This window comes from Montipora foliosa, chromosome 5 (genome assembly GCF_036669935.1).
Source record: "Montipora foliosa isolate CH-2021 chromosome 5, ASM3666993v2, whole genome shotgun sequence".
Lineage (NCBI taxonomy): Eukaryota > Metazoa > Cnidaria > Anthozoa > Scleractinia > Acroporidae > Montipora > Montipora foliosa.
In genome coordinates this window covers 20,009,196-20,024,195 of record NC_090873.1, presented here as the reverse complement: position 1 = coordinate 20,024,195, position 15,000 = coordinate 20,009,196, and the positions used below count along the sequence as shown (strand labels likewise).

General features: G+C 40.9%; 2 protein-coding genes across 5 annotated transcripts in view; both read left to right on the top strand.

The window, feature by feature from the left end:
* LOC138003023 (uncharacterized) overlaps nucleotides 1–10,045 on the top strand; it is a 15,663-nt gene extending 5,618 nt beyond the window's left edge. Inside the window, exons 3-8 of one of the 3 annotated variants that reach the window (XM_068848971.1) lie at nucleotides 2,016–2,201; nucleotides 3,347–3,442; nucleotides 4,661–4,764; nucleotides 6,145–6,370; nucleotides 6,976–7,047; nucleotides 8,272–10,045. In XM_068848971.1, the coding sequence (XP_068705072.1) occupies nucleotides 2,034–2,201; nucleotides 3,347–3,442; nucleotides 4,661–4,764; nucleotides 6,145–6,370; nucleotides 6,976–7,047; nucleotides 8,272–8,451 (846 nt within the window). In that variant the 5' untranslated portion in view covers nucleotides 2,016–2,033 and the 3' untranslated portion in view covers nucleotides 8,452–10,045. The remainder of the gene's footprint in view (nucleotides 1–2,015; nucleotides 2,202–3,346; nucleotides 3,443–4,660; nucleotides 4,765–6,144; nucleotides 6,371–6,975; nucleotides 7,048–8,271) is intronic. The other 2 variants (XM_068848968.1, XM_068848970.1) reach the window with 2 other exon arrangements.
* Nucleotides 10,046–10,246: 201 nt separating this feature from the next.
* Nucleotides 10,247–14,160, top strand: LOC138003022 (E3 ubiquitin-protein ligase TRIM71-like). 2 transcript variants are annotated; one of them, XM_068848967.1, is made up of 2 exons: nucleotides 10,247–10,547; nucleotides 10,666–14,160. In XM_068848967.1, exon 2 carries the CDS (start codon nucleotides 10,714–10,716, stop codon nucleotides 12,748–12,750), a length of 2,037 nt encoding a protein of 678 aa, XP_068705068.1. In that variant the 5' UTR covers nucleotides 10,247–10,547; nucleotides 10,666–10,713; the 3' UTR covers nucleotides 12,751–14,160. The 2 variants fall into 2 exon arrangements, with proteins under 2 accessions (XP_068705068.1, XP_068705067.1); XM_068848966.1 differs by having other exon boundaries at nucleotides 10,247–14,160.
* Nucleotides 14,161–15,000: the final 840 nt, after the last annotated feature.

The window sequence follows — 15,000 nt, the reverse complement described above, 5'->3', positions numbered from 1 at the left end:
ATTAGAACAAAAATGTATGCCTAACAGAAGCTACATGTAGAACAGCAGGCCAAAGTGTTGGGAACTGCTATGAGAAAGTCGTTTTTGATTTAGAGTCGCTTTTCTAGTCTAAGTAGCCAGCTAGTCTACATGTAAATCCTAGGGAACTTTCCTTTTGACAGAACTGACCGGCTAGACTGGGCATTTGGAAGGACTAACTCTACAATGCCTTCAAATTAACACTCTCCGAGTTTGATGTATACCCCTCCCAGAAGAATGCAAGGGATTATCATGCAAAATTAATGATCCTTCAAATTGTTGCATTTTTGTTGCTAACTGACGTGTCTGGCTCGCCAGGTCTGACAAAAGGAAAGTTCCCTAGGATTTATAATAATAATAATACCAGGTGATCTGGTGACGTAATTCGGAGGACTGGGGAGAAAAATTTTAATATCCCACAACCATGCGCGGCCTTATTTTCGAATTCAACGTGGCAGAGGCGAGGTTAGATCTTGTCGGGTCTACTTGAATGTTCATTCAGTAACAGGAAATGTGGTAGACACGTAATGATCTGTTGAGTTTTGGCAATGGCAATACTGCAGGGAGTTTGGAAACAACAGTTAAGGCCGCGCACGGTTGTGCGATATGGCATTAAAATTTTTCTTCCCAGTCATCCAAAATAATAATAATAATAATAATAATAATAATAATATAATAATAATAGTAATGTTTAAAGCAACTTAATGCAGACTAGCTGGCTACTTAGACTAGAAACAGACAGAAGTCAGGTGTTTTCAACACAATTGTTTTCATTGTGTCAAAACTGTGATGGCAATTAGTGACAGGCATTTGGGACAATTTACATGTATTCCCAAATCCACCCATAGTGCCACCATGTACTGTATGTATTTATACATGTAAAATAGCAAATTTTATGAAGTAGCATATTGTCATTATGACAAGAGAATGGCGGACCTCTTTCTCAAGGATGGGGAGATGAAGGACTTGTCTGAGGTTGAAGACCCAGTGAACAAGGATTCCTCAAATACTTTTTTCTGGCATCTCCATAATGATATTTGTTGGTTTTATTCTCTGTTTTTTTCCTTCTTTTGTTTTATTTCTTTACTTACCGGTATTAACTGGTAAGGAGAGAAGTGATCCTTGCACTTTAATACCTGGAAAATTTATGCAAATGTCTCTGACACTGACTTGAAAAAGTGGGTTCACTGTTATGCTTCCCCTCATCTATAACCTGCACTTCACGGATACACCTATTTTATTTTTTCTCAATGCATGAGCGGGCGGAATTCTGGGAATCCTACAATCTTATTGGCTCTGGGAGTGGGCAGAATTTTTCTATCTTGCCTGCCAACCCGGGAGGGATCCTAGCCCTTGTTTCGTAAACTTGTGTAATGACCTTAAATGTCCATTTTTTGATGTACTGAATCCGTTTACATACAGAATTAAGTGTTTCAAAACAGATTTTTACTAGACAAGAGGCATGGAAATATAATTCAAATAAAAATATTTCTCTTTGAAACGTTCAGTTTGTAAGTCGCTTACTGCATTTGCTATCAAGTGCAAAACTGATTTCAGAGAGGAAGGGAGAGAGAGAGAGGAAAAAAAAGGGTTATTTACCAGGGTCAGTTCATATAGGGAAAGACTGTGACCTTGGTCTTGAAAAAGCTGCCCTCAGCCTGCGGCCTAGAGCAGCATTTTCAAGACATTGGTCACGGTTTTTCGCTATACAGACTTCCCAGTTCGTAAATAACTGTACGTATATTCATTTAAGGATGAATGTGTAATAAAAAGTACGTTTGGCAAAGGACTTCAAACTCCATAAGTCACTCTTGTTCAATATTGCAAAACCCTCGAAAAGACGTACTGATTTTTCTCTGCCTAAAATTAGATCTATCTAATATGTTATTGTAGCACCTCTCTGTTGTTTAATAGACTTTCTCTTAGCTTTCTTGAACATCTACAATGTAGCTTTTGCAGCAACTTTCTCAAACTTTACTTTGTTATCTTTGTTTTAGATCCAAGATAGAAAGAAGATGCGCGTACCATTCAAACCACACAAAGGAAAACTGCCATCATTCTCTGGAGTTGATGTTTCCCCCCTTTTGAACAAACACGAACATCAACTGCAGGATAATGTTAGACACGACCCAGTAAATACCACAGGGCTGACAATGTTGTCCTCATCTACTTCTATTCTGAAGGTACAGTGTGAGACGAAATGATAATCATTTGCTTTTCCCTTGAATTAAAAACAAAATGGAAAACTCATTGCTAAATACAGTATGCCGGTGTTCTTGCGGGTTTGAGTACCAGCTTGAGAAAGCAAAATGAGCCTCATTGTAGTTGATATCTTTGATACATACCAAATTGTGTGTTCTAAGATGTGTCACCTCAAATTTAGCCTTCTTCAGTGTTCACACATGGACTATTGGAATAGAGGCATTTCTGGATGTATCTTGCATGACCTAGCAAAGAAATTAGGAGGTCGCTGAATTGCACATCTTAGAGCACATCACTCAGTATCACATAAAATCAACAAAGAATGTAACGAAGCCACAGAAACAAACAAACAAACAAAAAAAAAGTAAAATTAAAACTTTAAAGCTGAAAGACGTAAAAACAATAAAGAGGCTAAGACTCAAGAAGGAATATAAACTGTCTAAGACAAACTGTCTGGCCTACATGTATACAATTGGAAGGGCAACCTTGTTGCCTGGGTCTCTATTCTCTGCCTCCATTGTCCTCAACGACAATGGATGCAGAGAAGAGAGACCCTGGGAACGAGATTTGTGGAAGGGACAATTAAAACAAGACCCACCTCTGATGAGCCCAAATTTGGCAAATTTAGTAAAAAGAAAAGAAGATGCCCGGAGGTCAAAGCCCATCAATTTTCATGGTGGCCAACCCATTATGGAAAAACTGCACCTATTACTGTGATGAATTTTTTGTCAGGGATTAAACATGATAAAGTTAATTTTAGACAATAAGTTGTAAACTATATGTATAATATTATATACGTCAAAAATCTTTAAAACGTTCTTCTGTGAAGGGGGACCTATGTTAAACTCGTCGTGGAAATCAATGAATTGGGGCAAGGTTTGGAACTTTTCTTGCCGTTTCCTTCTATAGATTCATTGCTCTTTCTTATTTGCACGCAAAATATACGTGATATTTTACCGCATCAGAAACCTCGGAGCATGGCCGGGTACAACCAAAACGTCCACCCTCAAAGTCTCCTTCAGGCTTGACTCTCGAATATACTATATTAAATAAACTTTATACCAAATGATAGACTTGTTTATTGAATTAACATTTATTTGTGGTGTTTTGGTCCCAAAATAACCAGCGAAAGACAGAAAACAGTAGGTTTGGAAGTTATCCGTGGTCTTCAATAACCAATACTTCTCGATCTTGGAGTGCTAGTCAGCTTTCTAATTCACAGGTAAAATAAGTATTAAAAGATAAATAAGAAAATAAACAGGAACGGTAAAAAAAAATGAATGTAAACTGTATCTTTACACTTAAAGCACCTTTCTGGATCTTCAAAAGAAGGTTTTTTGAACCTTAAAAGTAGTGTTCTTATATTTACTAAATTTAATTGTTTTTAGTAAGATCAGAGTTAAACTGACAAAAGGCAATACTAAACATTAAACTTCAGATGGAATTACTCGCTTTTGAAATATACTCTTTGAAAATTGGGATTCCCACATCATTTCTTTCACCTTTTGCGGGCCCGGATAAAACTTGAACTTGCGATTTACCAGGATAGCTCAGTTGATAGGGGCCATTCCACTATGGAGGGTGTGTGGGGAGCAGGGCTGACGCAATGATGAGAGCACTCACCTCCCACCAATGTGGCCCAGGCTCGATTCCCAAACTCGACGTCATATGTAGGTTGCGTTTGTTGGTTCTCTACTCTGCTCAGAGAGGTTTTCGCCGGGTACTCCGGTTTTCCCCTCTCCTCAAAAACCAAGGACGCGTTTGATTGACCTTATTCCGGAATAAGAATACGTGGAGTGATGATTAACACGGTATGTTTGGCAAGTTTCGAAGCAGCAAGGATAATAAAGATATGTTCAAAATAGCATTTAGCAGGTGTTTGGCAATTTTAAAATGAATCTCCGTGAAAACGAAGGATTTCTAACTTATATTCCATGTATTCCTATTCCGGAATACGTTCAATCGAACGCACCCCAACATTTGATTTGATTTTTTCTGATTTCAGTTGATTTGTAGTCTCCCCAATTAGTAGAGCACTCGTGCTCGACTTAATACTTGACTTAAATGAAGTGATTATTATACGGTGTCTCTAAGAATTTACCCCCTTGGGGTATGGAAGATCAAATGCCCCCCTCGGGAAAAAGGGGCCAAGATCAAAGAAACCGACCGGGTTACCACGTCAGAAATTACCCCTACTTTCCCTAGCTTTCAAGCTTGTTAACTGCTTTTCAACGTTATTTTCGACATCATTTTTTGATGTGTTCACATAAAAAAGAATGACCCATTTGTCTTGTAAAATTGACAGTGCTAATCTCTCTAGCTTGTTCACTGCCGTATTGACTGAACGATGCTCGGTTTTAGACGCCTGTCGAATTGCGATTGCGCAGATTTCCTCGTTTTGTTGTATTGATTATTGTTTGTCGTGTGTCTTTGTTTACAGGCCCAGTATGGCCGGCCACCAGGCATCAAAGATGTGGTGTATGATGAGCGTGGAAATGTAATAGCAGTCATGAAGATTTCCCCCGAAAAACTACCTTCACACAGGTAATTTGTTAATTAGTAAGTGTTTCTCGAGAAAACTAAGGCCGGGGGCAAACGTCGAATGTTAGTCGAACTTAATTCGTCGAACCTATTAATTTTGAAATAGGTGCATGAATGGTGTGACGTTTGCCGCAATTGAGTGTGACTCAAATTAATTGGTTCGATTGGCCAATTCGGATAATGCGACAGTGGTTTGGCGTTTCAGCAAACGCCGTTTTAAACACGCGCTGAACTCATTTCATAAATCATGCAAGTTACAAAATAATTGATTCAAATGTGATGGACTGCGCAAACGTCACAAATATAGCGACTCCCCCATCTGCCACACGCTAATCCCCCCCTCCCCCCTCCCTCCTGACAAGCATGCGCTGTACAAAGGCAATTTCGAGACCGGGAATGGCGAGCCCTCGAAAGTTATTGTTCTCATTGCTGACTTCGCACAGCGTGATGGAAATGAATCCGCTTCTCCAGTGTATCAGAGACGACAGCTATTGCTCCAGCTGTCGTTTCTGATACACTGTTCTCAGAGCTGTATTTAATGCGAGTATTCTCGTTCTATTTTTCGCAATTACTTACCAAAGAAAGGCACGACGAGCACTGTATATCGGCATTTCGCGAACGAGTCCTAGCAGTAACTAACCACGCATCGAGTCAATAGCATGGGGACACTTGCTTATTCCCGTGTTCTAATGAAGTAAAACTTGTGCAATTGGGTCGACAGAGGTTCGACGTTTGCTACCACGCTGAAACGAGGTCGACTCTTTGTGGAACCTATTTTTAATAAATTCGACGCGACTAAGATTCGCCGTTTGCCCTACGCCCTAAGAGTCGTTGGCCTTAACTTGTCATCATTGTCGCTATTCCCGTGTTGTGGTGAAGGGTTAATTCCATCAGGCCACTTTAAAACGTGATACCTCCGCCCTTGCTGTGGTAGTCGGCGTGTTTTTAATCACTGGTCGGGGCTCTCGTGTCAACAGGCTTTTCCACCAGGCCGTGCCCATTTAACAAATCGAAAGTGGTTCACTCTTATCGACAACGATATTAGAGCGTGACCAAAATCATGACACAAAGAAAGAGCAAGCGTTGTCTATAACTTTCTCGCAATGTGATTGGTTTATTTCCCAAAACGAGCGTTCCTGATTGGCTATTACATTGCGTAACAAATTGACGCGAGCTTGACGCGAGCAGCGTTGTCTAGACTCTTATCGACGACGGCAAATTAGCCAATCAGATTGCGAGATTACAAACAATTGTGGTAAAATTTTCTTTCGCCATGCCCCGTCGCCCTATCTCAACCCCAACATTGTGGCTCATAAAACAATCGCTAGCAATAAAAGCACTGCATGCTAGATCAATTAGTTGCTATCCCTTTCCACTCCGCAGAGTACGCACTAAGTTTTCAGTTGTGGATGATGAGAGTGATGGACAGGCAATACGTGCTCGTGCGAAAACTAAAAAACTGGTTCCGACATCGCAAAAAGGTGATTCATTGAGGGACTGGAAACCATCAAAAAGTAATAATCAGAGACATGATTTTGACATCAACGCGGTAAATAACTCGTATCTAATCGAAGATGCTGGCCACATAACACCGCTACCACCTCCTTTGGTGAGTATGTTATACTTGTGCTTTGGATGTGCTCTAAAGGAGGAATGAGGAACTGATACGCTAGTTTCAAACTCTGCACGAACGAAACAACTAGGTTGTGGACAATAATCTGCGTTTTTCTTTGCGTTGAACAAGAAAGTGCCAATTGTTCCTTTGAAACTCGACTCTGTTCTTTTATTGTTACACACTTTGAAACTACAAACAAGGGCAAACAGTGTTTTTAGTTCAAGTACTGATTCCAAATCGTTTTCTAGAGACTTAAGTTTTGTTATGCCACATTTCCAATTGCTCCGGCCGACCCCCCCCCCCCCCCCAGTCCCTTTAAATACTTATTATTCTGATGGTTGGTGGCAATCATTGGTTAACGTTTGGATTGTTTTGCTATTTCCCAGAAACTGATTTTCTATTTTCCTAGATCTTAAGTTGAATTTCTCCCCAAGCGACTTGAGTAAAATAATTTTTAAAGTAACTTCGAACAAGGAAGAAAATTGCATATCTTATACGCAGTTGTCACTGCTGGGTCCTCCAGCTCTTATTCTCATATTGAGGAGGTGTAGGTTCCAAAGTAAAGAACAAGAAGGGTAAACGGTTATCTTCTATCCCAGGTAGATGCGATGGATATATCTGCTGGTGTGTTGGTGCGAGAGGGGAAGGTTGTCCGACGAGGCCCAAGACAGGTAAAGAGACGATCGACTCCTTTTTCATCTGTTTGAAGCCGTCCACATTCATCTGTTAGGACAGTTTGCAAGTCATGCGCTCCATTGCTGGTATCTTGTTTTCTCCTGTCCCATTTTTAATGCAATCAGAATGCTTTCTAGTCCTGTTCCGGGACTCCCTCTTACCCCGCCCTGAAAATGGGCCTGGAACGCCGGGCGGGAAAAGAGAGAGTCTTAAGAGAGAGTCCTGTATTACTTACAGGCGGATGCTCGGAATGAGCCAATCATATTGCATTAGATGCCAGACTGGATATGTAAATAAAGGGAACCTTGAAACTCCGACAAAAAAATCTTACATGAAAATTACTGTGTGATTCGCAGTGTCAGGAAGAGAACATCTAAATTATGCCTCGTCGTGACCAAACGAGGATAAAAAACCCCGATCCCATAAATGTACCGACTGAGAGAAGATCGCAATAAATCGATGTAAAGGCTGAACTAGTTAATATAGCATAGGATATCACTAAGCGACAAAACAGCTCGGAGTCAGAATTTCATATCATCTGCAGTACTTTACCTCTAACAATGAGTTTCAGAAGGAAAGTGCTTTTAACTAGCAACAATAAAAGCAAGGTGACACACGCTTTTAAGAAGCATTTTTCATTCTTATTAATTAATATTCACGAACAAATTTTGACCAGAAAAAAAAATCGTGACAATTTACGTCCGAATAATCGATGTTTGACTGTGCATATATACTGTATGTATGAATTTAATAGGAACATTATTGCTTCATTATTGCGTTATCAACACAAACTGGTATGCAAAGAAACAAATAGTCCAGCTTGTGATTCAATTTCGTTTAACTTTTTATCTAACTTTATATCCTAGGAATAATGCTCAGTTTTTCTGTCATACAATCGTCGTTTAGTTTTTCCGATATAAAAATAATTGCAGTCTCAACACGCAGCTCTACATAAAACCTTAGCCATTTGGCCACGGCTTTAAGTCTGTCCTTGTAAGGAAAGAAAGATTTAATGCGGCCTGGGTTCCAGGCCCATTTTCAAGGCGGGGTAAGAGGGAGTCCCGGAACAGGACTAAATGCTTTCAGGTTGTGGAAATATTGCTCTATGCCACAAATAGTTTGCACTCGTACTCATTTGCCACGGTCAGTGAAAAAAGAAATGGAAATGTGTTTATTTTATTTGTGTTTGATTTATATTTTGTTGTTATCATATTCTTCAGCTGTCTCGCCGTGTGGAGAAGACACCGTCCACAGCTTGTTTGCAGCCCTTAGATAGTACGCGTCCCGCGGGACGAGTCATGAGTGACCTACTAACCCGCTCGTCTCCCGTAATCAGACCATTGCGGGCCACTGAACCCATTCCTCCCATAACTTCACAGCCATCGACTTACACCGCTTGACACTGTGATTCCAGCTACAACTATGGCACTGATAGAATTTATGTATTTGAGTCGTCTGTCATATTGATTGGAGAACTTGCCAGGTCGAGGCATATCAGCAAGAATTTAAATAACACTTCTCTTGTGTCTAAGTAGGTCGACGTCAATTTCATTTTTTTGTCGAAAAAATTTGGTACACTTTACTGCGGGCATCATACGCAAGGGAAGAGTTTTAGTGGAATTATATATATGAAAAATAAGGGTCGACTTCTTGGTCTTCACCAAACTTCGCGAGCGTCTCATTTTCCAGTTCGCGCAGATTCTCGATTTAGTGAACTTCAAACAATGATATCATTATAGCTAATTAGCGACTGAAAATATAATCAACGATGTGAACATTACATTGTCTTGTCTGTAAATACACTTTTGATATTGTAATCGTAGCTGTTGTTTCAATGAATCAGTCGGATCACTCAATTAGTCAATCATAGTTTGCGTTGTTGCAATATTGACATGCTTTTCCCTAACTTCTATCGAGGGGACCACAGAAAACCTCCTGTTTAATATGGGAGGCTTTTGAGAAGGGTCACCTCGGTATTATTGTCTTGTTTCATTTACTCGCTCTCTTTATCGCTAAATATGGTTTTGTTTCGTCAAGACTTGACAATGTAATCACAGATATCGCGAAGCCACCGTCGGCTTCCTGGGAGAATACCCTCTGGAGGGTAAAGGAATTACCGACGTTAACTAAGGTGTACTTTACCTACCTACCTACCTACCTACCTACCAAAGCCACGCCCCAATTGATGTCTCTTGTCATTCATTTTTAGATGCGCAAATAATGAAATGCACCAATCCGATCTTGAATCAAGTACGACAGGCGCTACTTCCTAAGCGCGGGAAAGCACTCTCCAGCAATCCAGTTTCTTTTGTTTCCTTACTCTGTTTGGTGTCCTTTACAGCTCAAAGCTAGGCAACTGGTCTTCGACTATTTCTTGGTAGTTTCCTTTATTCCTGTTTTAAATTAAGGACGCATTTCAGTCAATTTTCCAATCTAGTCGTTGTCTCTTTCTTGTGAGGCAAGGGGATCGGCCACTGTTTGTTTGAGGAAGCAGTGTGGCCCAGTGATTAGGACGCTTGCCTTGAGATGGAGAGTTCAGGACCCAGGATTCAAGACCCGTTCTGAGCACTCTTTTAATTTGTTTTTCGTGATTCAACTTCTCCGCTACTCTTGTAAATAGCCAACTGGTTAGCCTCCGGCCAGTTGGGATTCTCAACAGTTGCTGTTGTTCTGTTCTGTCGTTTCGTTGATTGTGTTTCATCGGCCCTGAAAAGCCCCTATGGGCAGTGGTCAATTATGTATGTATGCAAATTCGACCTGCTCTGTTTCAAGCAGAGTCCCGAGCTCGCCTCTTGTCTTCCCCAAAATTTATCGCTTGAAGTTACTGACTTTTAGAGGCACAACAGACCTTTATTTCTCCACTACAAAACCATTCGTGTTAAATAGAAAACGGCACAGATCACGTGACCGGTGTTAAAACGTTGATGTCGGCCTTATTTCCTTTGATATAGTGCAATGAGAGAATGTTTGTTTTAGATTCCTTTAAAGATCTCTGCCCAAGCCTCTTTCTTATTAAATGTCCAATAAACAGATTTAAAAATAGGGGATTCATTTTTTTCTCTCCAAGGCATCACTTTAAAAATGTGGACGAACCAATTTTGTAACTTCAGCTAAAATTTGTTTTGTGAGTGTAATGAGCAAATCTTGACCCGAAAGACTCAAAAGAATGGTTCCCGTTAATTTATTCATATTGTCAATTCTTAGTGAGTTAGACATCCGTTTACATGGAGATCTTTGTCACGCATTATTGTGCAGCTTGGCGTCCAGTTTGTTTAATCTGTTTAACTTTTTGCTTGGTCGAGTAGTTCGTTTTCCTTCAAAAAGTTAACCGAGAGGCGACATTTTTGAGGCAAACCTGTGAGAAATTTATCCTTCGCATAAATTGAAAATACTCTGCGGAAAAGCAAACCAAGATGGCTAAGCAACGAAACAAGGTGAAATTTGCCGATGAGATGCCCAGCGCTTCCGATATAGCTTGTCCCAGCTGCAAGAAAAGGTTTGTGTCGCCTGTTCTTTTACCATGCCTACACAGCATGTGCAAAAAGTGTTTGAATAACGAAAAACTGAAACTGTCAAATAATGTAAAGTTACGTATCTGCCCGGTTTGTTCACAGAAATTTGATTTACGGAAAGACTTTCCTCTTAATTTCGTTGCCAACAACATGGTGAATTTAGCCGCTGTAGGTGAAAATACTACGCTGGATTTTGTCTGTGATAGTTGTGAAACTGAAGGTGAAAAGGTTACAATGCGATGCAATGATTGTCAATTATTCCTTTGTGCATTTTGTACAACTGCGCACCGCCGAATGACTGCAACCAAAACGCACATATTACAACCAGTTGAACAGTTGAAGGAACATCATCTGAAGAACTCTACGCTCTGTTCAGTCCATTTATCGGAACGGATCTGTTATTATTGCCCAACATGTTGCGAACCTTTATGTCGAGAGTGTACGCGGACAAGGCATAAGGGGCACGAATTTCGCAAGTTGGACGAAGTAGCAAAAACGCTAAAAATCAACATGGTGAACCTGGTGGAGCAAGTGAAAGGAAAAGTCAACAATTTAAGTGGAAAAGTGACCATTATTGAGCAGGAAATTTCGACTTTGAAAGATCAAAAAAGGAATATTCGCGCCTCTATAGAAGAATACTTCGAAGTGATAACTGAGGCTCTTAATAATCGCATGAATGAACTTGTAAATGAAGTGGAGTCCCTTTGTACAACAAAGTTTGAGCTTTTGTTTTCGAGACAAAAGGAACTTGAACAGACCGTCAGACACGCTAATGGCTGTTGTTTGTTCGCGGAAAGTGCCATCACGCAAGGAAGCGAGTTAGAAATACTTAGTGTCGGAGAAATTGTCATTCGGCGGCTAACTTTGCTAGTTGAAGAAACAGAACGACATTTAACAAGTCCTCTGCAGTCGGAAGTGGCAATTAGTAACGCGATTGAATTTGTGGGAGAGCAAGAAAAAATAGTGAATGATATCAGCCATTTGGGTCACGTAAAAGAGCAAACTTTAAGCACCCCTTGCGAGCCTACATTGTGTATTTTGTCCACAGCTAAACAGCACCAGCATGCAATCACTGGTGAAGTGAATCGTATGTCTTTGACTGCCGTCAGTCGTCAAGGAAAGACACAGCAAAGAGGCGGAGACAAAGTCAAGCTCTCTTTCTCTTTGGCTGGCTCAAGAGTGACACCTGACAATGCGGGGTTCAAGTATGGTTGCCAAGACAACAAGGATGGAACGTACACCTTGGCATACGTCATCACTAAACCAGACACTTATTGGTTACACGTAAGTGTGAATGGCTTTCCTGTGGCAGATAGCCCTGTAACAGTCACAGTGAGACCAAAAGATTGGATTGGCAGTCATTTAATCTTGCCTAGTGAAGATTGTGGAGGATTTTCCCATCCGTATAGTGTCATTGTTGACGCCCACGACCACGTACTAGTAGCCGATTCTCACAATCACAGAGTCAAAATACTTTCTTTGAACGGAGAAGTCCTCAAGACATTTGGATCTCAAGGAACAGTCGAAGGCCAGTTCAATTTTCCATATTGCTTAGCTCTGAGCCGAAAAGGAAACCTAATCGTTGTCACCGATGGTCAGAATCATCGGGTGCAGGTCGTCACACCGTCGGGAAAACTCGCACGGAGCTTCGGAGGGTTTGGAGATAAAGTTGGCAAGCTTAATCATCCTCATGGTGTTGCTATTGACAACAGTGATCGCATTTACGTTGCTGACTCCGGAAATAGCCGAATTCAAATCTTTTCTCACGAGGGGATCCCCGTTGGTATGATAGTATTTAAGGATATGGCTTGCCCGTGGGGGGTAGCCATATGCAAAACTGGCCACATCGCGGTAACAGACTATAACAACCACAGAGTGTATGTCTTCAATGAAGATGGCTCACTCTTTCTTCAGTTCGGGTCCCGGGGAGACGGAAACGGGCTTTTAAATAATCCCGCGGGAATTACAGTGGATGATGATGGACAATTTGTGGTGGCTGATAGAAGCAACCACAGGATACAGATCTTTCAACAGAACGGATCATTTGTTACTAAATTTGGAGGGAAAGGTCAAGGTGACGGATTGATGCGATTTCCCGCTGGAGTAGCGGTGGACAGAAGAGGACATCTATATGTGGCGGACACATTTAACGATCGCATACAGGTCTTTTCGTTAGCCGCGGTTTGAATTTGGAAGCTTTTCTTGGATTTGTAAGAAACAACTACTCAAGAAGGGCTCTCTGGATCTGATGAGATGGTAGACTAGCCAATCGAAGAGGCGCTTAGCACAGAGTTGGCTAATCCATGATCCCATTTCAAGAAAAAAAAATTATGCAAGGGCCAGCTGAACAAAGGCTGGCTGTGCGGATTTATATATTTAAAAAATATCATGAAGATAGAAGTGATCCCCCGGCGCACTTAACTAAACAATTTAAGCAATTGTCACCGCTTTATGGACACCTGAAAAATACAGGCGTCTTCCACGGGATTCGAACCCATGCCCTCTGCGATGCCCTACCAACTGAACTATGAAGCAACGCAATTTGAATTTTCCAGGTATCTTTTAAGGACGGTACCTACTATTGTTATTGCGCATACGTTCTGCGCATCTCGAGATACTCGAATTTCCTATCGGTGATGCTTATTAATACAAGGATATTTTTGCGCGGTTTAAAACTGTCCGGAGAGAGTAGATCTTACTAAGTACTCTTGGTATCCAAAAAGAAAATTGGGGGTAACAATGCATTTTTGAGAGAAAATTAAGCTTCAATTTGAGAAAGAACGCCATACATTGCTTTGTATTTTAAAGCTCTTTACAAATATTATTCATGAATTATCTTTGAAAAATGCGTGGTTACCCCCAATTTTCTTTTTGGATTTCAATAACACTTGTTAAGATCTACATTTTCTGCATAATCACACACCGGGGCAAAAATATCGTTAATTAGTAGACACCGTCCTTATGTTTGACCTCTTTAGCTTCTACGTTTTCTTTTTCCATTTCAGACCACGTTGTGTTACTCTAGAGAACAGTTTGTTTCAAATGTCGTCTTATGCACGTGCTTTTATCCGGGCAAACTATCGATACTATCAATATTTGCTTCCAGTTACGCTTTAGTCAAAACGTTATAAACTTGTGTTCATAGCACCGACTGATTGGTATGACTCTTGTTACAGTCTCAAATCCCGACGATGAGCCTCGATTTCCAATACACTATTCCGTTCGTTTTACACGCAAGCAAGAAAAAGACAGCTTTTTGCTACAAGAACAACAACGAAAAAAGCACTACTGTGCCGCCAATCTTCTACGATAAAACTTGTTCAGAAATCAAAAGTCTGCAATAAAAGCACACATGCATTAGGGCTACTCCATAGTATCTGGCTGGAAATTTTCTTCTCGCTTTTTCCTCCTGCCGCGCTTCAGCCATTTGATGAGGGCCAATCTCTTACTTCTCAAGTTGCTTCGTTCACGCCTAAAAAGATTTCCGGGTAATTCTGCCATTCCATGACAAGACGGAGAAGACCCCCGATTCTCATTTCTTGTTCTTTTATAAGTGTCGGGCCAACCAGTCCTACCAGCAAAATGAAGCATCAATTGAAATTTGTAGCTCGCTTTCAAAACTTCGCCAAATTGTATCGGTAGGTCCTGGAATTCATCCACAGAAAGGCCAGAGAGACAACTTCACTCGTGAACCACCATGCCTTACAACAAAGCATTTTAGGCGTCCCAGTCTGCATTGACCATCTCTCACCTCTATCTCGAGACGACCAGACACACAAGGTTCTTACGTTACGTTTATGCCTGTAGAATCAACTGAAATGTCAAATCCTTGTAAAAAGCAGCATCTTTTTTTTATGCTACGTATCGGAGAGCCATTATCGTTTCCAAAGCTGTGATCCTCTTGGCCAGTGCCACGGATTGAGAGCTCTGGTTGGGACCAACTGAGGGAGGTGTTTTGATTGGCTGTTGAAATTACAAACAAATCAAAACGGAAGTGATAAGGAAGGACGTGTAACGGGAATCGTTTTGAAAAGCCAGTCGTTAGGTCTTCTTTTTTTAAACAAGGCAAAGGAGGAAGGAATATTGAGGGATTTGCATTTTTTTTGGTTTAAAAGCAACGCGCTACGGATAGTTTGCTATCGCGTATACGTGAGGCTAAATCTAGCAAAAATCTAGGCCTCGTTTGTTCAAAAGGTGGATAACGCTATCCACTGGATAAATCACTATCCAGCGAATAAACACTTGCAAAACCAATTGAGTTATCCAGTGGACAGCGATTTATCCGCTGGATAGCACTATCCACCCTTCGAACAACTGGGGCCAGGACTTCGCTGAAAATGTGTTTGAGTCAAAGGCTTAACAAGAATATGTCCTCAGGTTAAAAGGGGAAAAGTCGGTTGAGAACAGTCAGACTTAACCTCTTCACTGGGATTTTAA

What these genes read in the sequence shown, in the direction of transcription:
- LOC138003022 (XM_068848966.1), top strand. Translation starts at nt 10,465, where the DNA reads ATGGCTAAGCAACGAAACAAGGTGAAATTTGCCGATGAGATGCCCAGC.